Source organism: Triticum aestivum, chromosome 6D (assembly GCF_018294505.1).
Source record: "Triticum aestivum cultivar Chinese Spring chromosome 6D, IWGSC CS RefSeq v2.1, whole genome shotgun sequence".
NCBI lineage: Eukaryota > Viridiplantae > Streptophyta > Magnoliopsida > Poales > Poaceae > Triticum > Triticum aestivum.
The window spans coordinates 459,125,689-459,150,237 of NC_057811.1; the positions used below are offsets into that span (position 1 = coordinate 459,125,689).

General features: G+C 44.5%; 2 protein-coding genes across 2 annotated transcripts; one reads left to right on the forward strand and one right to left on the reverse strand.

Annotated features, from left to right (window-relative positions):
* The first annotated feature begins 2,044 nt into the window (after nt 1-2,044).
* LOC123145881 (probable steroid-binding protein 3) lies at nt 2,045-2,674 on the forward strand. The gene has a single exon (XM_044565391.1). The coding sequence runs from the start codon at nt 2,133-2,135 to the stop codon at nt 2,439-2,441; it is 309 nt and encodes a 102-aa protein (XP_044421326.1). The 5' UTR covers nt 2,045-2,132; the 3' UTR covers nt 2,442-2,674.
* Nucleotides 2,675-10,858: 8,184 nt separating this feature from the next.
* Nucleotides 10,859-16,155, reverse strand: LOC123141991 (uncharacterized). The gene is made up of 2 exons (XM_044561028.1): nt 15,080-16,155; nt 10,859-12,825 (listed from the first exon to the last, which is right to left on the reverse strand). Exons 1-2 carry the CDS (start codon nt 16,150-16,152, stop codon nt 11,190-11,192), a joined length of 2,709 nt encoding a protein of 902 aa, XP_044416963.1. The 5' UTR covers nt 16,153-16,155; the 3' UTR covers nt 10,859-11,189.
* Nucleotides 16,156-24,549: the final 8,394 nt, after the last annotated feature.

A 24,549-nucleotide genomic window follows, 5' to 3' on the forward strand; every position in this document is an offset into this window, starting at 1 on the left:
GTGCATCCAATACCACTCAAATGACTACCCTAGTGGGTCCTACTCACATGAGAGCGGGAGAAACACGAGCAAAATGCACAAGTGGTACAACAAACCATTTGGGTGCATCCATTTTAGTGGATGATCTCACAAAATATAAATATATGGTCTAAAGCTTGTCACAATAATGCAATCGTGGTCGAAATCAACCCAAAGGAAGGTTTGTTCGAACGACTAACTTGTGCCAATGCCTAGTGATCACGGGCTAGTTTTGACACACTAAATCTTGCAAAAAAGGCCAATGGCATTGTTATTTTAAGAAACTTAATGCACGAAATCACATTGTTAATGCTCAAACTAAACCTGGTGTGTCACACCGGCAATCCTTTCCATTTTCTTTTTTCTGAGAGATAGACAGAGAGTCTTCAACTTTATTAATTTAAAAGATATGTGGGGATATTAATAATATCTTGAATCAGACTTTCGTCCCGCTTAATAGATAAAGCATGAAGCATAAGTACATTATCGAACAAGACAACGTGGTGAGGAAGCCGTCAATGAAGCTGAACCTAGGAAAAAAATGGACAATGAATACGCTGTCGAGCAAGAATACAAGAGGACCTAAAGACTACACCACAACATAACTAACGCCACCTGAGTTCCATAGCCACAGCCTCAAGAGGTATATTAATAATATCGGGTGGATCTAACAACCTATAACGTCTCGCATCAAGACCCAAAGCTGTTTTTGCAACATCGTGAACTCCAGGGATTGATGCTCTTTAGACGTTTTCATTGATCACGAGACACGTATGCTGACTTCGTCAATCTAAAGATGTTGTGCCGATTCAGTATCTCCAAGGTGTTCATAGGGGCAGGGTGTGTGTTTATAGAGGCGAGTGTATGTGACCATCTGTGATTGTATCGTGTTAAAAAAATGATCATCTTCCTCCATTTTTGGAGAATTTCTTCATTTTTTTGTTTTTCTTTAGCAGATTTCTCCCCTCTTTTTTAAACTCTTTTTTTACAAGGTATACTCTTCATTTCTATAAACTGCTCTGGCAACAGTATTTTTGTTTTTTGAGCAACTGCTCTGGCAACAGTAGACGAGGGCATTTCCTATTCAGCGTTGAAGGCGTCCATTTCTTTGTTTTCCGCGAACGGGCGCTCACACTCCCTCTTCGATGGGCCGCCCGTTTAGCGTTTTCATTTTCTGCTAAAACTGCAAAAAAAAAAAGAGAGCGCAAAGGAGATTCAAACCCGCGATCTCAATCTCCTAGTTAAATTCCAATAACCACTCGACCACCATGTCTATTGTGAATATTTAACCTATTTTTCTTCTTTATTTCTGCTTCCTTTTCTGTTCACCAAATCCTAACTTCTGTTCACGGTTTGTTCTTTTAATCCTTTTTTAAAACGCATGAACTTTTTCAATTCGAAACATTTAATACAAGTTCATGAAAATTTTAAAATCCATGAACTCTTTTCAACTTTTTAGGGGTTTTTTTCAAAATTTGTGAACTTTTTTTCAAAATTTTGAACTTGTTTTTCCAAAATCGATAAACATTTTCCACCACGCTTCCCCTACGAGCGCCGTCAATTCGAACTGGCGCTGTAAGACCATGTACAATGTATGGTGCTTAGGAGAGGTGCTTGGAGAAATAAACTAGGCTTTCTTTAAGCACCGGTGCTTATTTGTACAGTACGGACGCTTAATTAGGCGTCTCTCCTGTAGAAATAAGCACTTGTGCTTCAGAAAAAATCGGTTTATTTTTCTAAGCACCACCCTAGGCGCATAGACGAGGGCATTTCAGAAAAATAAATTTAGATGAGTGGGCCAAATTCTACGGAGGCACCAACTCGCAGCCTTTCCCGGGCCTCTCGTTCCGGGCCGCACACATTCCGGCCACCCAAAAGGCCAAAACCACTCCCCCGTGCTCCGGCTTCTGGAAGCCGCTCACAATCTTTGCCCCCTCCTGCTCCCGAGCGGCACTCCCATCCCATCCCGTAGGAATCAATTCAGCCGTCAGCGTGTGGCCGACGCAGACCTCTGCTCTTCACCCCCAGCCCACCCCCCTCCCTCTCCCCCACCCCACCCACAGCCTCACTCTCGCAACACACCTACCACGCGCAGCGCGCAGAGGGAGATCGAGATGGCGACGGAGCTGACGGCGGCGCAGCTGCGGGCGTACGACGGCACCGACGCGTCCAAGCCGATCTACGTCGCCATCCGCGGCAAGGTCTTCGACGTCTCGGCCGGGCGCGGCTTCTACGGGCCCGGCGGCGACTACGCGCTCTTCGCCGGCCGCGAGGCCGCCCGCGCGCTCGCCAAGATGTCCAAGGACGCCGCCGACGTCTCCGGCGACCTCTCCGGCCTCTCCGACAAGGAGCTCGGCGTGCTCGCCGACTGGGAGTCCAAGTTCCAGGCCAAGTACCCCGTCGTCGCCCGCCTCGCCGCCTGATGTGAAGTCAATCGGGCCACCGGCACCCCTCTTCCGTCCTCAGCTACTATCGTATCCTCCTGTGACCAGCAGCTCCACCGTGTGTGTCTGTATCTTGTTGCTCCCTGCGTATGACCGTCAAATAATAATCTGAGGGCGTGTTTGCTGGCGGCAATTGGTGAACTGAAATAATAGTGCTGTGGTCTGTTGTTAAGATCAATGGAGCAACTGATGATTGATCCTTATAATTTCCACATTGTTTCAGCTTTGACTTGTTATTCTAAGGCTTGATTTAGGTGGAGCATGGCTCTGTATGGAGCAGCGCGCTGAATGTCCAGCCTCCCATGTAAATTCAGTGCTGCGGGTTTACATAGGCTCATTTTCATTGTATTTTGGGGAAACCAAAGTTTTCTCCACTTTATTGTGGCAGTCTGGATGTATGCTGGCGATAATATAGTAGTTTCCGGTGGAAAGTTAGAATTTGCTGGTTTAGATGTCTTGTCTGTTTTTTAGATTTAGAGCAGTCCACTGGTGGATGAACATGAACTTCCATTCAGGCTATAGCTTACTGTTTCTGAAAGGTTTAGCAAGTCTTGTCTGTTCTTTCCATTTAGAACAGTCCACTGGTGGATGAACAGGAACTTCCATTCTGGCTATAGCTTACTGTTTCTGAAGGCGTCTCGAGGGGTGAAACCGCTTAGCGCGGTCAGTTTGTGTTTCGTTCTGTTTTAGTACTGCGTAAGGGCAGTAGGGCTGATACCCTTGGCAGTGTTGATTTCTCAATGTCCCTCGCGGTGTCCTGTGTCATCTCCGAACTGTGCTTCCAATGGAAGATAGGAAAGATTTCCTCTCTTGTCTAAGAAACAGGGGCATATGAATTTAGATTGTACTCCCTCCGTAAACTAATATAAAAGCGTTTAGATCACTAAAGTAGTGATCTAAACGCTCTTATATTAGTTTACAGAGGGAGTAGAAGATGCTAAATCATGTAAACGTCTGGAAACAGTTTAGAAGACTGGCAATCAGCGCAGCTTTAGAGTGTACTAACTGTTTCAGTATTCTTTGGGCTGAGATGGGAAGATAGATGGGAGTACTTTGTTAGTTGGAATGCTGGACTGCTGTCAATGTTTTTTTTTTCTCACGAATACGCAAACCTTGCATAGGAGTAGAAGAAAAGGGAATGAGTACAACTAAGGACACAACATATGACACGAACGCAAGAAGGCTTGACATGGTGCCCAGAGGAGAGAGATAGGGATGCTCGGGCCAAACAGATGATACAACACAACTAAACCAATCAAGCCCCATAGATAGGCATGTCGAAACCAACAAGACAGTCCAACATCACCAAAGCCATCCAAAGGGACGTTGCGAGTGAGCAAGATGACGCCTTACGAAGGAGAACCACATCGTGAAGTTAGGTTTACATGCAAAATGCATCGGTTGTTCCTAATATACCTTTTGAAATTAGATTTACACCTCATGTTCTTACTTCGACAATTTTTTACTACACAGGCCGCATAAGTGAAAGGAAGCATCTTGTTTGTCACTACACAGTACCTTCTTTGTGCAACTTTGAGTCAACTTGTTCATGAAGAATCATCATCATTATCATGGTGCTCGACATATTACTATACTTGGAGCCTATTTGATATTCAAAGGATTTTCATACGTATTTTGGAGAATTTTAACCATTAGGAATTTCCTTACTAGGATTGTATGGAAGGATGTATCATATTGGAATATTTCAAGTTAAATGCATCATTCATACATTAACTTGTTGAAAGTGCTAGTTATCGACTAGAGGGGGGGGGGGTGAATAGGCGATTTTTATGAAAGTCTTCAAAACATGAAAGTTTCGAAGACAAACAATAGAAATGAGCCTATTGATATGCAGCGGAAGGTAGACTACACTAAGCAAGCCATAGTCAGGTATTCAATAAAGTGAAAGCACGAAGACTAATAGCAGCTAGGTAGTAAAGATCAGGATGGAAGATGGTATGAAGCCAAACAACAATAGTGGTCACACAGTGAAGTCAAACAGGTAATGCAAAACAGGCAATGAATTCATGAAGACAAACTGTAAGTAAAGAAAGGGAGAGGATAGAACCAGTCACTTGGTGAGGACAAGGATTTGTTGGACCAGTTCCAGTTGCTGTGACAACTGTACGCCTGGTTAGGGAGGCTAAGGACACCCAGTCCTCGCCCAATCACTCTGGTAAGTCTTCAAGGTAGACTTCCAAACCTTCACAGACTTCGTTCACCGGCGATCTACAATGACTCTTGGATGCTCAGAACGCGACGCCTAACCAGCTGGAGGATTCACAGTCCTCAAGTGTAACAAGTCTTCAGGTCACGCGGACAGAAAGACTTCAGTGATGCCTAACACTTTTTGGCTCTGGGTGTTTGGGCTTTGTCCTCGCAAGGATTTTCTCTCTCTCAAAAGCTTTGGAGGTGGGTTGCTCTCAAACGACAAAAGCCGTGCACTAACTCTGAGCAGCCACCAATTTATGGTGTAGGGGTGGGCTATTTATAGCCACTAGGCAACCCGGCCTGATTTGTCCGAAATGGCCCTGGGTCACTAAGGAACTGACACGTGTTCCAACGGTCAGATTTCAAACACACGTGACAGCTTGACTTGGGCTACAAGTAAAGCTGACTCATCCAGCTCTGGATAAGATTTTCTCTCATTGTCTTCGCTCGAAGACATAGGATTTGGTTGAGCATCACTTCAGTCACTCTGACTTTGTTCACTTGGACCCCACTTAACAGTACGGTGGTCCCTAACTCAACAAAGAAGAAAAGGAAACAACGAAACAACTAAGTCTTCGCGCTCCATAGTCTTCACGCGATGTCTTCTCTTGTCATAGTCTTCAATGTGACTATCTTCACATACCACCATTGTCTTCAATGTCTTCATACATTTTTAGGGGTCATCTCCGGTAGGTAAACCGAATCAATGAGGGACTACTACCTGTGTTATCCTGCAATTCTCACAAACACATTAGTCCCTCAACCAGGTTTGTCGTCAATACTCCAAAACCAACTAGGGGTGGCACTAGATGCACTTACACTTGTCCTCAACGCTCACTTAAGTACATCATCTCACAAACGCAACAATTCACTCCCTAAACTAGTCCCACGCGCTTAGTTTGCAACAACCCCCCTCCTTTAACTTTTACTCTAAAAGAAGTGCATCTTTTTAAATTTTAAACTTCACAAACTAAAAAGAGTAAATTTGGTATCTCAAACGGGTAAAACCTAGCGGTTGCATCATCTGGAGTAGTACAAGACATGAAACGTGGTGGACATTACTCTTTTTTTTGATAAAGAGAGTTTCCTCTTTGATTTTCATTATTAGAAATCACCAAGTCTTACGAACTTCAGACCAAATTTTACAAAGCCACTGCCGACACGACACAAACCAGCATATCTGACAATGCGCACTCCTACAGGATGATGGGAAGCCCTGGAGCACCCCCAACTCCTCAGGTGTGCAAAACCTCCCAGCCGCAAAAGCAAGGCTAAGACTGAAACTTGCAAATCCCAGACTACCTAACATTGATCTGAGAAATTCCACAGGTCGGGTTATCCAAAACATATGAAACATCAACTTTATTAAAGCATCTAACAACGACCACTACTACTAAACAAGTTCATTCGAAGAACAAAGACCAGGGACAAGACAAGCAAAACAAGGAGAGCTCCCAGAACATATAACTCCAGGGACAGATAGCAGACAATCACACAGCCATAATTGTGTGTGTGTCACCGCACATCCCTAAGTTGCTCTGAAGATATCCCCCGCAATCTGCTTAATTCTTCTTACGCCATCCGTCATTATTCTTCGTCTTCTTGGGTTTGTCAACAAAACAAATCGGTCATGTAACATTAACCATCAGGTTAACAGGTATACAAGGATCAGATATCCTTTTTTTTATCAAATACCACACTATCTCTATGTTTCCAGATAGTTCAAAAACAGATATCCCCATTGCCACCGGGGATTTTTCATGTTTTCAAACTGCTTCAACCAAACCCCAAACAAATCTTGTGTACTGTCAGGCAGCTGCTTTAAATCAAAAGCATATTGAATAATACTCCACATCATTTTCGCCATGGAACACTTGAGGAAATCTTGTGCACTTGCTTCATCATTTGAAGTCATCTGTGAGACCAACTCTTCATCCGAAAGAGCCCATATACAGCTTGACATGGTACATGAAATCAGAGCGTGTCGCCATGAGTCTTTGCACTCGCAAAGTGGGCACGCATCCTCCACAGACATATTACGATTCTTCAGAACATCTTTTGTTGGCAGTGAATGCTTAGCCAATGTCCACATAAACACTCTGATCTTTGACGGGACGGTTAGATTCCATAACGAAGTCCAGGATTTACCTTCACTAATTTCATTTGACGGGCCACTTCTACCCTCCAACCAATTCTCCCTCTGAAGCTTAGTTCGCATAAAAAACTTGTATGCTGAACTCACCGAGAAAACACCCTTGTTGTCCGGAGCCCATGCCCAAAAATCGTCAATGTTTCGTGTACAGACCGGGATTCTCATAATTGCCTCTGCATCGATTGGTATAAAGACCGATCGAATGAGATCCACATCCCAAGCGGCATTGGTATGCAACAATAAATCTGAAACCTTCCTAGGAGGGTTTTGTACGAGGAATGTAATCGGTCTTGGGACTGTCTCCTTGGGAATCCAGTTGTCTTCCCAAATCATAGTATCTTGGCCATTGCCTATTCTCTGAATCAGGCCTTGCTTGAGCATGTCACGCCCTTCTAGCATGGCCCTCCAAATCTGAGACGGTCTTGAGCCTAGTTCAGCCTCCAGAATTGTGCGGTTTGGGAAGTATGCAGCCTTAAGGATACGAGCACTTAGAGACGCTGGTTCTTGAAGGATCCTCCATGCTTGCCTTGCTAAGAGGGCAAGGTTAAACAACTCCAAATCTCGGAATCCCATACCTCCCAAGTATTTCGGTCTCGTCATCACTTCCCAGGAAACCCAAGCCGGCTTGCGTTCCCCCTGCTTGCAACCCCACCAGAATTTATGAATGATGGATTTGATATGATCACATAGTCCTCTAGGGAGTTTAAAGCAAGACATCGAGAACACCGGTATGGCTTGCGCCACAGATTTTATGAGCACTTCTTTTCCACCAGTGGACAAACATTTGCTCATCCACCCCTTCACTTTGTCCCATACACGATCGCTTAGGTATTTGAATGTCCCTCTTTTGGAGTGGCCAACATCAGTTGTCATACGAAGATACATGTCACTCAAAGATTCATTGAGAACATGCAAGTATCCCTCGGCATCTTTTACAACCTGAGGACATCCCTTACTAAAGAAAATTGATGATTTCTCTCTATTAACTCTTTGGCCCGAAGCCATGCAATATGTATCCAGCAGGTGTGACACCTCCTCTGCTCCATTAACACTTGCCCTGAAAAACAGCAGGCTATCATCCGCGAATAAAAGGTGATTCACCTCCGGTGCCGTCGGTGCTACCTTAATGCCGCCAAGTTGGGATGACTGATTGTGAGATTTCAAAAGGCACGAAAGGCCCTCTGCTGCCAACAAGAAAAGATATGGAGAGATAGGATCTCCCTAACAAATACCTCGTGTAGGTTTAAACTCTTCCAACTTACTCCCATTAAACATAACAGAAGATGAAACTGAGCTCACCATGTTCATGATGACTGATATCCAGGGTGCTGCAAAACCCAGTTTCTCCATGATAGCTTTCAGATAACCCCATTCGACCCTATCATAAGCCTTCATCATATCCAGTTTCAGAGCACAAAAGTTGTTATTTTTCGACCTGTTCCTCTTCATGAAGTGCAACACTCATATGCAGAAATTATGTTATCGGTGACGAGTCTATACCGGGTACAAATGCCGATTCCTTCCACTGCAAGATTAACATGTGAAATCCAACTAGTGGAGCCCATTTAACTAAAGAGCTGACCCAAAGAAAGCAGAAAAGCCCGTCGGCTGGGCTGCAACTTCCCAGATATTCGGCTACTGGGCTGGAGCTCCAGAGCCACAGCGCCGCCGCTTTTCTTAGAGAGGCACGAGTTTGAGGCCGACGGGGCGACGACCAGCGAGGCGATAGGCGAGACCGGAAGAGGACGTCGCCGCACGGCAGCGGGAGACTCCAGTGGCCCGCCCCTGCTGTGACCGGTGGTCCGGCGTGGCGGCGCGCGTCGTGTGAGGCTGCGCCTGCGCCCTTCCAGGGAAGAAGCTAACCCTAGGAGGAGACAAGAGAGGTATGCGTTTTCCCCTTTTTCTCTTGTTCTTTTTTTGTAATGTCCTGCTACAATTCATTGTTTGTAAATGCAAAACAATGAATCATTAATTGGATTGCAATTTTGTCTGGAATTTGAACTGTACACTTCGACAGAGACTTGAAAGATGAAGATAAATTATGAAAATTCAAGGACTTTGTGGGACAGAGTCATGAAAAGAGCTCTGTGCACCTAAATTCGTAATACCGGCTCCGCCACTCGGTGTAATGTCCCAACTTTCTGGACGTGGCTACAGAGCGCCGAGGCGCCCGTTAGTTGTCGAGAGCGCACCCTCCATATTAGGAAAATGATGTGACATGTCATCTTAGCCTATCAGAAAAGGAAAGTATGCAGTCTCACGTCGTCAGGTTACCTCAGCGGAGAGACACGTGCAATTATTTGTGGTTTCAATTTTTTTGAAAAGTCATAACTTTTGATTCGAGTGTCGGAATTTAGATCCGTTTTCACTATTGGGTTTCTCGCGACGAGTCCTTCAAAACTAGATCCCATATGAGTAGGTTTCGACAAACTTTTTTTTAGCAACTTTGTGTGCTATAGAGGCAACTTCAGTGCTATAGGAAAGCAACTCCTTTTTTTCCCTCTACCTATCAGCGAAGGATCCTTCTAAGTTGGTTACCATGACTACCAATTAACTAACTTCACCTCTAAATTTCCTACCATAAGGACACTCAATCACGCCAAATGCTGGGATCGGCCTCTCCAGACACCTTTAACCATCCAATGATGATCACCTAATTTGTTTGAACAAGTCCGTACGTCCGAAATCCTCCAAACCGAACAACGAGGCGACGTTCTCAAGGCCCCTCAGTCTCCATTACTCCCTCCGGCATCAAGTTGGATCCCATCTCCTAAGACACAAGAGGAGCAGAATCCGCAAAGTAGTTTCGACCGTACCAAGGGATCCCACCCAGAGGAGATAAATTATTGACGCATCTCTATGACACAAACTTGAAAGGTATCTAAAACCTTTACATATTAGCCAAGTTATGTTCTTGGTAATGTTTCTGTTCATGAGGGTTGGGCAACCGGATACATGGTTTTAGGCAACTGTATGATTGATTGTGGGCAACCGGATGCATGGTTTTAGACAACTGTATGGTTGATTGTGGGCAACCGGATACATGGTTTTAGGCAACAGTATCATTGATTGTGGGCAACCGGATACATGGTTTTAGACAACTGTATGGTTGATCATGGGCAACTGGACACATGGTTTTAGACAACTGTATGGTTGATTGTGGGCAACTGCATACATGGTTTTAGGCAACAGTATCATTGATTGTAGGCAACGATGACACCTGAAAAAGGTTGGGAGGGGCCTCACCATACCTTCGGTCACCACACTAGACAGGAAAACACCTGCGCGCGATTTGTGCCAAATCGAATGGCTTGGGATGGCGCGCTCGACGTCTCCAAATATTGCAGCAGCACTAATAAGCATTTGGGCACAACTTATATGTGAATTTAGTGAACAAGATAGTCATGTGAGGCATCTTATAATGACTTCTCATTGATAGGCAATCATAGTAGGCAAACTAAGAAGAAGTTGCTTTTCTATAGAACTAAAGTTGCCTTGTAGCACCCAAAGTTACTCAAAACAGAAAGTTTGTCGAAACATATCCATATGGGATCTACTTTTGAAGAACTCGTCGCGAGAAACCCAATGGTGAAAAACGAATCTGAATTCCGATACTTGAATCAAAAGTTATGGCTTTTTAAAATTTTATTAAGCCCAAATAAATGCACGTACATATCCTTTCTTGACTGATTTGTGTAAAGTAGGCAGCGTCGACGAGATTACGAACAGATACTTTCCTTTTTTGTAGTGTAATAACGACACAGAATGCTAATTACTATTTTTGTAGGGTGAGTTTTTTGTCGTGTACTGCGTGCGCTCGCGACGCCCGAATAGCGCAGCTGCACTTTGAAGCATTTAGGCAACTTTCTACATATATATTTTTTTATAAAACTCGTTCCTGTATCTTAATTCCAGAAACTAGTCCTAATTCAGGCGTTACATATGTCCTACTTTTACTTGCATTTCTTTTTTTCAGATAGCAGAGACTTTTATTGATTCTTGTTATCGTATCAAGCCGAGAGGCAAAAGTCAAAGCTATTTTTGTGACTTGAGTTTGATTATGTGTATTCGGAGTATAGGACTCTGCAACTCAACTACTGAACACAACTAGGTGCAAGATTGAAAATAGAACCGGTTCTTTTGCCTCTCAATTATTTTATTTAGGAACATACTAGTATGAAGATCCTTCATACAGAAATATACAATACATTTGTAGAAAGCAGAGAATACATTTTGGGAGAGAGAACGCGATACACGGGGCTTGGTACGTGGTACATCAACTGAAGCTGGAAGCAAAGGATTAAATTCAGGTGATCATTGTTCCGTATCAGGAGCGGAGGGGTGCTGATCATCAGTGTTGTGAGTTACTGAGTTGCAGTGGCTTCTTGATTTGGAGCAGCAATGACTCCTGGTTTTGGTTTTGCGGTGCTACGGTATTTATTCTTGCACCAGAATAGAAGCCGTAGGAAGATCACTGTGGGGAGGAGCAGCAGGATGACCTTCCAAAATGTGCCCCACTTCCGGGCACTGCCTGCGGCGTAGGCTACCAGGAGGGCGAGCATGTCCAGTACCATCACCGTGTGCAACGAGCAATGATCGCTCTTGTAACCCAGAAGCGGCAGGAGCAGCAGCAAGGCGATGACGATGATGGAAGCCATGAACGAGATGGAGTTGCTGTAGAAGTAGACCATGTACCGCCGCCTGTCCATGTCGTACAGGACCGGGCTGCCAGCGGAATGCCCATTGTTGTCGTCCCTCCACAGGCCGCCGGGCGGTTTCAGGCCGGTCAGGTAGGTCACGCTGGCAGACAGTATCCCTAGCAGCATCAGGTATATGGCCTTGTTGTTGTCAGCCACATTATTTCCTTCTGCAGGTTGCTTTTGGTGCTTGGCCGCATGGTCGGCCACATGATCTCCCTGCACTCCTTGTGCAGGTTGTATTTGGTCCTTGGCCGCATTGTCGGCCACATGATGTCCTTGCACTCCTTGTCCAGGTTGATTTTGGTCCTTGGCCGCATCGTCGGTCACATGACCTCCCTGCGGCTCTCCTTGTCCAGCAGGTTCCTTTCGCTTCAGCTTGTGGGAGCCTGTCAGTACCAGATACACTACAAAACCAAACACCAGAGCAACCAATACCAAGATGATGATGGAGGCTCGGAGGTGCAGGGAGCTCCCGGCAGCGTAGGCACCCATGAGGCCAAACATGCCCCCCACCATGCACACAAAGAGGGCATAGCACTCTATGGCCGGCTTGTACAGGGTGGGATTAACGAGGAGGATGATGAGAGCCACAGACGCCATGAAGCTCGCCGCGTTGCAGTAAAAGAAGGCCTTGTAACGGAGATGGTACTTGTCCTGGAGGATGGAGAAGCCGGCGTGGTGCCCGTGCTTCTCGTCGTCCACCTCCCAGAAGCCGCCCGGCGGGGTCAGCCCGGCTTGGTAGGTGATGCTGGCGGCCAAGATCGCGAGGAGTAGCAGCACCTCGCGACACTTGTCCAGCACATCCGTGTCCATGTCTTCAGGGTCGAGCGTGAAGAAGACTATGTGGATCACCACGTAGATCAGGACGGCGCCAGCCATGGCCACAATGTAGATGGAGGTGCTCGTGTCCCGGCTGCTCCCCGCGGCGTAAGCACCCATGAGGCTGAACAGGTCTAGTATCATAGTAGCCTCCAGTATGTGGAGCCTAACTAGCCTCTCGCTCTGCAGCATGACGATGATGACCAAGGACGCCACGAAGGCCACCGAATTAGAGTAGAAGAAGGCCTTGTACCGTATTGGGTGTGTTGTGAGGAGTATTGAGTCTCCAACAGTATGGCCTTCCCCACTCTCCAGCCAGAGGCCTCCTGGTGGATCAAGTCCAGCTTGATAAGTGATGGTCGCCGCAAGTATAGCGAGCAACTGAATAAACTCGCGGGCCTTGTTGAGTTTTTCATTTTCATCACGTTGTCTCTTCAGAATCTTGTCTTTTTCTTTTTCGTCGGTCAGTGGTGGTGGTGGTCTGTGTATCCATGCATTACAGATAGATACATAGTTAGAGGCATATATAGTTAAGTTGCAGCCTAGAATTGTTTTTTATGATTAAACCAAAACGTAGGAAATAATACTACTGCATGCATGGAGAGCTGTGATTTAATTATGCATGTCAAAGTATATATACACGAAGCCAGAGTAGTCGAGAACTCGAGACTCGGGACTAGACAGGCATCTAGCAGGACTGCTAGATAGGTGTTCTTGAAAATTAAGCATATTGTTTTGTTATGCCTAGAAACGAACACAAGTTAAGATGGTCTAAGTGTATATTGTTTGACTAGAGTTGTGTATATTGTTTTTCATGAAACTAACATAGTGATCTACACATTTGTGCTGCTAGATTTAGTGAATGTTCTACATTTGTGTAAATTTTGAGATGTAGTGTGCCATTAGAATATTTCAGACTGCAAACAACCATGTAGCCCAAATATACCACCGGAAAGACTTATTTGATATTATTTCCCCTGACAGTTATTTGCCTCGCCTGAGCTATTTTTTAATTTAATTTACCTCAACATGTTTGGAGTTTTGTAAAAATAAAAAGGGATTTTGACATGTGACAAAATAATGTTGAAGGGCCATGGCATGTCATTCAAAATCATAAGCCATCAAACTAAGATCTAACATTGTCTCTCATACTCTCCTCACACCCCTCTAGTATCAACTCTTTTACAAACATATTTTTTTGAATTTTTTCTAACAATAACTGATTGAAATATTGATGGGTCATACTTAAATGTACTAGTTTCTTAGTTTATATAATGACATGCCTCCACATGTTCCATGCATGCTTATTATATTCTCATTTTTAATGGTGTTTCCCTTGTAAAAGCAATGTATACGCCAGGGTATATTCACAAAAAGTGGCTAATCACCCCCCCTTCTCTCTCTCCCTTCTTTTAGTTTAATGCAACCACTAATTCACACAAAATATATTTTGAAATGCAGTTATTGACGAATTTTATATGGACTACATATAAAAAAAATCAAACCTGAAATTTCATCTATTTGATATTTTGAATTATGTTTCTAAAATAATTTTAAATCAAACTTACTTTTATATTATATTTAGGTTTATTTAAAAATGTACCTATTTGTGCAAGTAATATAAAGTGCATATATACAAATCTACATGCTAGTTTTTGTATATTGTTAATTTTAATTTCATATATGAAACTAGATATGTATTCCTAAATCTAATGTATGAGATTGATAATTGATTCGAAATTTAGCTATAGACTTCAAATGGAGTTCATATGAAACGCGAATTGTAAATTTCTTGTGTTTTTTTATCCCCAAAAGGAAAGTGCCAATTTTTTGCTATTTGTTATTTTGAATTGTGTTTCTTAAATAAGTGTAAAATCAACTTCAATTTTTCTATATAATTTTACTTTATTTATAAATGTATGTATTCATACAAATCATGCATAAAATGTGTAAATAAATTACTTTGCTAGATTTCCTCTATATTTTTCTTTGGAATTGGTATATAAAAATAGATCAATGTTTATTCCTAGGCCTAACATATGCCATATATATTAAAAAAGTTACCTATTTATTATAGACTTCACATAATGTTTGTATGAGACTCGAATTGTTTTATTTTTATTTTTATTCAAAAATTCACTGATAAAATGGACCTGTATTATAGATCCACCGAATAGTTGTTGTGTATACTAATATAGTATACACTTATATTTATGTGGGGTAGATCTCAAACCTTATAATCTGGCCCCACCGTCTGATTTCAGATAAAGTTAGCCTACGTTTTATGGACGAATCGTGGTGCATCAACTGATGCATGCATGATTCACCAGTTATTTTTAATCAAGTCTTCAATGTGGTCAACTCCCTTTGTTTCTTTTTTACGGATTTGTTAAATCTCACCTAGATGAGAAATAGTAAAGTCACATCGAACTCCTACACATCATTTGAGTAATCAAACAAAAAATAAACAAGTAATAAACCTGCATGAATCTTCACGAAAATCAAGTGGGGTAGGAGTTAGATGTGACTTAGTTAAGTCTCATCTAGTGGTGCACGAATCTTCTTTTTATACTTTGCATATTAGTTTTGTCTTAAGTCAAACCTTCTAAAGTTTGATCAAGTTAAAAAAATATTAGCATTCACCATACAAAATCAATGTGGTCAGCACGGAAATCTAATCCTAAAATTAACTATGTGTACGTGCCAATGATGTGCCAAGCCAAGGAAACACGTACCTGGAAGTGCAAGTGGAATCAGTGACGAATCTTGTTATTACCGTCAGCCATTTTCTTGGATAACTGCACATGCGACCAATACACGGGAGTTTGTCTGTAGAAACGCCCGCGATTGCCTGGAGAGCAATGTAGATTAGAACAGCTGGCCCTAGGGACAGAACAATGGCAGTGCTCTCAAGGTTCCTGCAGCTCCCGGCAGCGTAGGCGCCGCCGAGGCCGCCGACCGCGATGACGAGGGATACATAGAGACCGCAACGCCCTACGCCAAATCTGTCACTGCTGATGTTGAGTTTCTTATAGTCGAGGATGAGCATGATGGCGAGCAGGGACGTGACGAAGGCGGTGGTGTTAAAGAAGAAGAAGAACTTGTAGCGGCCGGAGTGGCCGCCCTGCAGAATCGGGTCACCGCCAGTGTGGTGGCCCTCCTGGGTGCTTCGCCAGAAGCCTCCAGGCGGGTTCATTGCGGCCACGTACGCGACGGTTGCCACGAAGATGGCGAGCACCATCAGGATCTCGTGCTCCGCGAGTGCCGCCGCCTCTTGATCTGGACTCTCTTCTTTTTTGTTGGCGGCCGTGCCTCCTGTCGCGCGGCGGAGTACGTACCAGAGGAAGGCGACAGTGACATAAGCAGCGAGGCCAGCCACCATCACTGCGGCGCAGACGGTGGTGAACTTGTCGCGGCTGCTCCCGGCAGCGTAGGCCCCCATAAGGCCGAACAGGTCAATCACCATGATCGGCCGGAGCAAGTGGTGGTAGTTGCCGCCCTTATGCAGCACGAGGAGGAGGAGGCTGACGACGAGCGACGCCGCAAAGGAGATGGCGTTGCAGTAGTAGAAGACGATGTAGCGGTAGTAGTAGGTCTCCCGGAGGATTGGCTCGCCGGCCACCTGCCCGCCGGGAGTGTCCTCCGTCCAGGAACCCCCCGGCAGGTTGAGCCCCGCCACGTAGGTCACCGTCGCCACCAGGGTGGCAAGCAGCAGCAGGTACTTCTTCAGCTGGAACTCCGTGGAAGCCTTGAGGGAGTCTGTGTTTTTGTTGTGGTTGCCGGCCCCATTTTCGTCGGCGGACGCCATGGCCATGGGTGCTCTACTTACTCGGTTGAGCTCTGGGAAAGTGTATTTATAGAGCCTCGCTAGCTAAGGAAGTGTATTTGTAGAGCAAGCTAGCACCATCGAGCAAGTGTAAGCATGGCATTGTGCGTGTGTCCCAATCATGGCATTACTTGATCAAGCCATCTTATTTTAGACTTTATTCCTGGTCATTTCATCGGCTGTCTCATTCAAGTCACCATTGTCCGCACGCCGGGTTTAAATTCCTCATGTCATATATACACTTGTTTTGCACTATTTGTGACTATTAGGGAATATTTATGTACAGATGGCACTCAGCTCGACTCATGGCCCTCAAATCAAGCGATCTCCCAACCCCTTTGTTGCGTTGGCAACGGGTGCATGCTATAATTATATGGACCCTAGCTACTGTAGCAGGCATCAAAGGATGTCTTCACTCCGTGGTCTTATTCAAAGCTCATTATTCCCCAGCTTGTTTTGTCAGGCAGAGATGATCTTTCCAACCCAGCAGCATCAGCTAGCTGTGTAAATTGATAATTGTGACCCCTTTGACAAGACTCAACCAAAAATAACCCCTCCCAAAATGGTTAACTCAGCCAAAAAGCCATTGAGGTCACAGGTTTCAGCGCCAAGGTTTACGACGCTGAGATGTGGCAATGAGCATGTGGATTTAGGTTCCTCTATATATTTGTAGAGGTAACCTCCACCACATCCCCTCCTTATTTTGGTTGCACCTCCAATTTTGGTCGTATTTGCTCGATATTGTATCGATTAAGAGTAGGTTGTCTCCGGTAATGATTGCCTATCGTCCCTTTCCCATAAAATCTATTAATGACATGTTCTCTTGCTTAGTCACTTTAGTAGCATGGAATGAATAGTTGTTAGATTAATACCATTGGCATATTTCTGATATAATGATTCACCTTTGTGGATGCCAACAAGTAAAAGCTCAAATCATATTTCATAGGTATAGCCCTCTTTTTTCCCTGAAGATTTATACCTCAACTTGTTATAACATAGTTGGAAATTACATCAGGAAACTATTAGAATTAATCAGCCGACTTGTTAAATACTCATATGTAAACAAATATAAGACATTTTAGATCACTAAAGTAGTATGGTTGTATGCATCGCTTGTTGCAGAGGCCAAGGGTAATCCTCATTTTCAAAAAGGTCACTAAAGTAGTGACCTAAAACGTCTTACATTTGTTTACACAGAGTGAGTGCATTTTTGACTGGGCATTTCTATAAGTCAGTCACATTTGTTATTGGGAGAATATTGACATGTTCGTAACTCAATTTCAAACTTATGAATGTAGCCCTCCTGACCAATAGATCTATAAGCTATCGTAGATGCTAAGGGGCTTTGGGCTGACCTCCTAAAAGCGAAATATTGCCCCCATGAGGCCACGACTTCTTTTTTTCGAGTCTAAGGCTCATGGGTCACCATTCTGGAATGGGATCCAGACAGTGAAACCAGCCTTTGCCCCAAGGGCCAAATTTGAGGTAAAAAACGGGAAGTTGATCCGTTTTTGGTTTGATTCTTAGATCGGTCTAGATCCGCTTTAAAAGATTTCCAGGGTCTGTTTTCTCTTGTGGTTCCCGACCTTATGTGGCCGAGGCCCTTCGCTCTACCCCTCCACACATTGCGTTCCAACGTGCATTCACACCTGATGAAAGCGCTAGGTGGAATGTGTTGTGTGGTAGGTTTGCCCACATTACCCTTTTTAATGTCGCGGATTTAGTGTCTTGGCACCTCACCGCTTCCCGCCAATTCTCGGTCAAGTCGTTGGACGCTAAGCTAACCAAGGGTCCTACGCTAGACGTAGCTAGGGGCCTATGGGAAGCCAGAGTGCCGCTTAAACTCAAAATCTTTCTATGGCAAATGTTTAGGAATAAACTTCCGACCTCTAACAACGTTGCCAAACAGAATGGCCCTTTCGACGGCAACTGTGCTATCTGTGCCAGCATGGAAGACACCAATCATGCTTTCTTTCGATGCCCACTTGCATGCTTTGCCTGGGCACCGTCAGGGAAGCGGTGGGTATGAGTTGGAAGCCTTTGTCTGGAGCTGAACTCTTGGCGATCCTATCTCTGTGGATTTTTTAAGCTTGTTATGTGGCGTTGCGGTGGGGCGCTATTGCAGTCGCTTTGGCATATTCACAACAAGATTGCCATTGATCTATAATTCCAGCTCATCAGACCGATTGCCCTTCTTTTTTTGCGCGCGGGGGGGGGGGGGGGGGGGGGGATTGCCCTTCAATGCACTATCTTCTTGCAGTAATGGATGTCGTTGGGGAATTATCGAGATGCTCAAGGGATGCAGCTGGCAATAAAAAAAGCTTCGTCAAATCCACTCAATTGCCAGGACGTTGAACGTTGCGACATAGGGCGTTCTGTCTTCCGCTGATTCCCCGAGCTTGGTGCTCTTCTTTTGTTGATGGTGGCCCTGTAACCTTACTTGACTTATCTGCTCATTCCACCTAGACTTGTTCATGTCTTTTATGTTGTTATCGCATGCTCCCTCTACCATCGAGATTTGGTGTTTGCGTTAAGCATGATTGGATTATGTTTATCGCAATACGGTTATTCATTTAAGGAGAATAATGGTTACTCTGTTTATTTGAATAATACCTTCAATGGTCTTTGCACCTGAAATGAATCTCGATCGCCATGATACACATGTTCGTGCCAAAAGATATAAGATAGTAATGATAGTACCACATACTTGTGGCACTGCCACTTGAGTCATATTGGTATAAAACGCATGAAGAAGCTCCATATAGATGGATCTTTGGACTCACTCGTTTTGAAAAGATTGAGACATGCGAACCATGTCTATTGGTATATATGCATGAAGAAAATCCATGCAGATGGATAGTTTGGACTCACTTGATTATGAATCACTTGAGACATGCAAATCATACCACATGGGCAAGATGACTGAAAGTCCTCGTTTTCAGTAAGATGGAACAAGAGAGCAACTTATTGGAAGTAATACATTTTGATGTACGCAGTCCAATGAGTGCTGAGGCATGCAGTGGATATCGTTATGTTCTTACTTCACAGATGATTTGAGTAGATGCTGAGTGTATTTACTTGATGAAACACTAGTCTGAATTATTGAAAGGTTCAAGTAATTTCAGAGTGAAGTTGAAGATCGTCGTGACAAGAGGATAAAATGTCTGTGATATGATCATAGAGATGAGTATCTGAGATACGAGTTTGGCACACAATTGAGACATTGTGGAAAGTGTTTCACAATTAATACCGCCTGGAACACCATAGTGTGATGGTGTGTCCGAACATCATAACTGCACCCTATTGGATCTGGTGCATACCATGATGTTTCTTATCGAATTACCACTATCGTTTATGGGTTAGGCATTAGAGACAACCGCCTTTACTTTAAAAGGGGCACCACGCAATTCCGTTGAGACGACACCGTTTAGAGAAACCTAAGTTGTCGTTTCTTAAAAGTTTGGGCCTGCGATGCTTATGTGAAAAAGTTTCAGGCTGATAAGCTCGAACCCAAAGCGGATAAATGCATCTTCATAGAATACCCAAAAACAGTCGGGTATACCTCCTATTTCAGATCTGGAAGCAAAAGTAATTGCTTCTAGAAACGAGTCCTTTCTCGAGGAAAAATTTCTCTCGAAAAAATTGAGTGGGAGGATGGTGAAGACTTGATAAGGTTATTGAACCGTCGCTTCAACTAGTGTGTAGCAGGGCACAGGAAGTTGTTCATGTGGCACCTACACCAATTGAAGTGGAAGCTTATGATATTGATCATGAAACTTCGGATCAAGTCACCACCAAACCTCGTAGGACGACGAGGATGCGCACTACTTCAGAGTAATGCGTGATCCTGTCTTGGAAGTCATGTCGCTAAACAACAATGAACCTACGAGCTATGGAGAAGCGATGGTGGGCCCATATTCCGAGGAATGGCTCGAGGCCATGAAATCCGAGATAGAATCCATGTATCAGAACAAAGCATGGACTTTGGTGAACTTGCCCGATGATCGGCAAGCCATTGAGATAAATGGATCTTTAAGAAGAAGACGGACATGGACGGTAATGTTACCGTCTATGAAGCTCGACTTGTGGCAAAGAGTATTTTCACAAGTTCAAGGAGTTGACTACGATGAGTTTTTCTCATCCGTAGCGATGCTTAGGTCCGTCGGAATCATGTTAGCATTAGCTGCATTTATGAAATCTGGCAGATGGATGTCAAAACAAGTTTCCTTACCAGTTTTCGTAAGGAAAGGTTGTATGTGATACAATCAGAAAGTTTTTGTCGATCCTAAGGATGCTAAAAGGTATGCTAGCTCCAGCGATCCTTCCATGGATCAGAGCAAGCATCTCGGAGTCAGAATATACGCTTTGATGGAGTGATCAAAGTTTTTGGGTTTATACAAAGTTTGTTAGAAACTTGTATTTACAATAAAGTGAGTGGGAGCGCTACAACATTTCTGATAAGTATATGTGAATGACATATTGTTGATCCGAAATGATGTAAAATTTCTGGAAAGCATAAAGGGTTGTTTGAAAGGAGTTTTTCAAAGGAAGACCTGGATAAAGCTACTTACATATTGGGCATCAAGATCCATAGAGATAGATCAAGACGCCTGATGATACTTTCAAAAGACAGCACACCTTGACATGATTTTGAAAGAGTTCAAAATAGATCAGCAAAGAAGGAGTTCTTGGCTGTGTTACAAGGTGTGAGTATTGAGTAAGACTCAAGACCTGACCACAGCAGAAGATAGAGAAAGGACGAAGGTCGTCCCCTATGCTTTAGACGTAGGCTCTATAGTATGCTATGTTGTGTACCGCACATGTAGTGTGCCTTGCCATGAGTTGGTCAAGAGGGTACAATGGTGATCCGGGAAAGGATATCATGACAGCGGTCGAACTTATCCTTAGTACCTAGTGGATTAAGGAATTTTCTCGATTATGGAGGTGGAAAGGAGTTCGTCGTAAAGGGTTACGTCGATGCGAACTTTGACACTAATCCGGATGACTCTGAGTAGTAAACCGGATTCGTATAGTAGAGCAATTATTTGAAATGGCTCCAAATAGCGTGTGGTAGCATCCACAAGATGACATAGATATTCGTAAAGCACACGGTTCTGAAAGGTTCAGACCCGTTGACTAATAACCTCTCTCACAAGCATAACATGATCAAACCAGAACACATTGAGTGTTAATCACATAGTGATGTGAACTAGATTGTTGACTCTAGTAAACTCTTTAGATGTTGGTCACATGGTGATGTGACCAGTGAGTGTTAATCACATGGTGATGTGAACTAGATTATTGACTCTAGTGCAAGTGGGAGACTGTTGGAAATATGCCCTAGAGGCAATAATAAATTGGTTATTATTATATTTCCTTATTCATGATAATCGTTTATTATCCATGCTAGAATTGTATTGATAGGAAACTCAGATACATGTGTGGATACATAGACAACACCATGTCCCTAGTAAGCCTCTAGTTGACTAGCTCGTTGATCAATAGATGGTTACGGTTTCCTGACCATGGACATTGGATGTCGTTGATAACGGGATCACATCATTAGGAGAATGATGTGATGGACAAGACCCAATCCTAAGCATAGCATAAAAGATCGTGTAGTTTCATTTGCTAGAGCTTTTCCAATGTCAAGTATCTTTTCCTTAGACCATGAGATCGTGCAACTCCCGGATACCGTAGGAGTGCTTTGGGTGTGCCAAACGTCACAACGTAACTGGGTGACTATAAAGGTGCACTACGGGTATCTCCGAAAGTGTCTGTTGGGTTGGCACGGATCGAGACTGGGATTTGTCACTCCGTGTGACGGAGAGGTATCTCTGGGCCCACTCGGTAATGCATCATCATAATGAGCTCAATGTGACTAAGGCGTTAGTCACGGGATCATGCATTGCGGTACGAGTAAAGAGACTTGCCGGTAACGAGATTGAACAAGGTATTGGGATACCGACGATCGAATCTCGGGCAAGTAACATACCGTTTGACAAAGGGAATTGCATACGGGATTGACTGAATCCTCGACATCGTGGTTCATCCGATGGGATCATCGTGGAACATGTGGGAGCCAACATGGGTATCCAGATCCCGCTGTTGGTCATTGACCGGAGAGGCGTCTCGGTCATGTCTGCATGTCTCCCGAACCCGTAGGGTCTACACACTTAAGGTCCGGTGACGCTAGGGTTGTAGGGATATATGTATGCGGAAACCCGAAAGTTGTTCGGAGTCCCGGATGAGATCCCGGACGTCACGAGAGGTTCCGGAATGGTCCGGAGGTGAAGAATTATATATAGGAAGTCAAGTTTCGGCCACCGGGAAAGTTTCGGGGGTTACCGGTATTGTCCCGGGACCACCGGAAGGGTCCCTGGGGTCCACCGGGTGGGGCCACCTATCCCGGAGGGCCCTGTGGGCTGAAAGTGGAAGGGAACCAGCCCTTAGTGGGCTGGGGCGCCCCCTTGGGCCTCCCCCCATGCGCCTAGGGTTGGGAACCCTAGGGGGGGAGCTTCCCCCTTGCCTTGGGGGGCAAGGCACCCCTTCCCCCCCACTTGGCCGCCGCCCCCCCTTTGGATCTGATCTCCAGGGCCGGCGCCCCCCCCAAGGGGGCCTATATAAAGGGGGGAGGGAGGGCAAGACACAACAGCCTTGGGCGCCTCCCTCCTCCCCTGCAACACCTCTTTCTCTCTCGCAGAAGCTTAGCGAAGCCCTGCCGAGACCCGCTACATCCACCACCACGCCGTCGTGCTGCTGGATCTCCATCAACCTCTCCTTCCCCTTGCTGGATCAAGAAGGAGGAGACGTCGCTGCACCGTACGTGTGTTGAACGCGGAGGTGCCGTCCGTTCGGCACTCGGTCATCGGTGATTTGGATCACGGCGAGTACGACTCCGTCATCCACGTTCATTGGAACGCTTCCGCTCGCGATCTACAAGGGTATGTAGATGCACTCCCTTCCCCTCGTTGCTAGTATACTCCATAGATGCATCTTGGTGAACGTAGGAAAATTTTAAAATTATGCTACGATTCCCAACAGTGGCATCATGAGCCAGGTCTATGCGTAGTTACTATGCACGAGTAGAACACAAAGCAGTTGTGGGCGTTGAGTTTGCCAATTCTTCTTGCCGCTACTAGTCGTTTCTTGTTTCGGCGGCATTGTAGGATGAAGCGGCCCGGACCGACCTTACACGTACGCTTACGTGAGACAGGTTCCACCGACTGACATGCACTAGATGCATAAGGTGGCTAGCGGGTGTCTGTCTCTCCTACTTTAGTCGGAACGGATTCGATGAAAAGGGTCCTTATGAAGGGTAAATAGAAATTGGCAAATCACGTTGTGGTCATACGTAGGTAAGAAACGTTCTTGCTAGAAACCTACAAACCACGTAAAAACTTGCAACAACAATTAGAGGACGTCTAACTTGTTTTTGCAGCAAGTGCTATGTGATGTGATATGGCCAGAAGATGTGATGAATGATATATGTGATGTATGAGATTGATCATATTCTTGTAATAGGAATCACGACTTGCATGTCGATGAGTATGACAACCGGCAGGAGCCATAGGAGTTGTCTTTATTATTTTGCATGACCTGCGTGTCATTGAATAACGCCATGTAAATTACTTTACTTTGTTGCTAAACGCGTTAGCCATAGAAGTAGAAGTAATCGTTGGCGTGACGACTTCATGAAGACACAATGATGGAGATCATGATGATGGAGATCATGGTGTCATGCCGGTGACAAAGATGATCATGGTGCCCCGAAGATGGAGATCAAAGGAGCATGATGATATTGGCCATATCATGTCACTATTTGATTGCATGTGATGTTTATCATGTTTTTGCATCTTATTTGCTTAGAACGACGGTAGTAAGTAAGATGATCCCTTATAATAATTTCAAGAAAGTGTTCACCCTAACTGTGCACCGTTGCGAAGGTTCGTTGTTTCGAAGCACCACGTGATGATCGGGTGTGATAGATTCTAACGTTCGAATACAACGGGTGTTGACGAGCCTAGCATGTACAGACATGGCCTCGGAACACACGCAATACACTTAGGTTGACTTGACGAGCCTAGCATGTACAGACATGGCCTCGGAACACGGAGGACCGAAAGGTCGAGCATGAGTCGTATAGAAGATACGATCAACATGGAGATGTTCACCGATCTTGACTAGTCCGTCTCACGTGATGATCGGACACGGCCTAGTTAAACTCGGATCATGTTTCACTTAGATGACTAGAGGGATGTCTATCTGAGTGGGAGTTCATAATCAGATGAACTTCATTATCATGAACATAGTCAAAAAGGTATTTGCAAATTATGTCATAGCTTGCGCTTTAGTTCTACTGGTTAAGATATGTTCCTA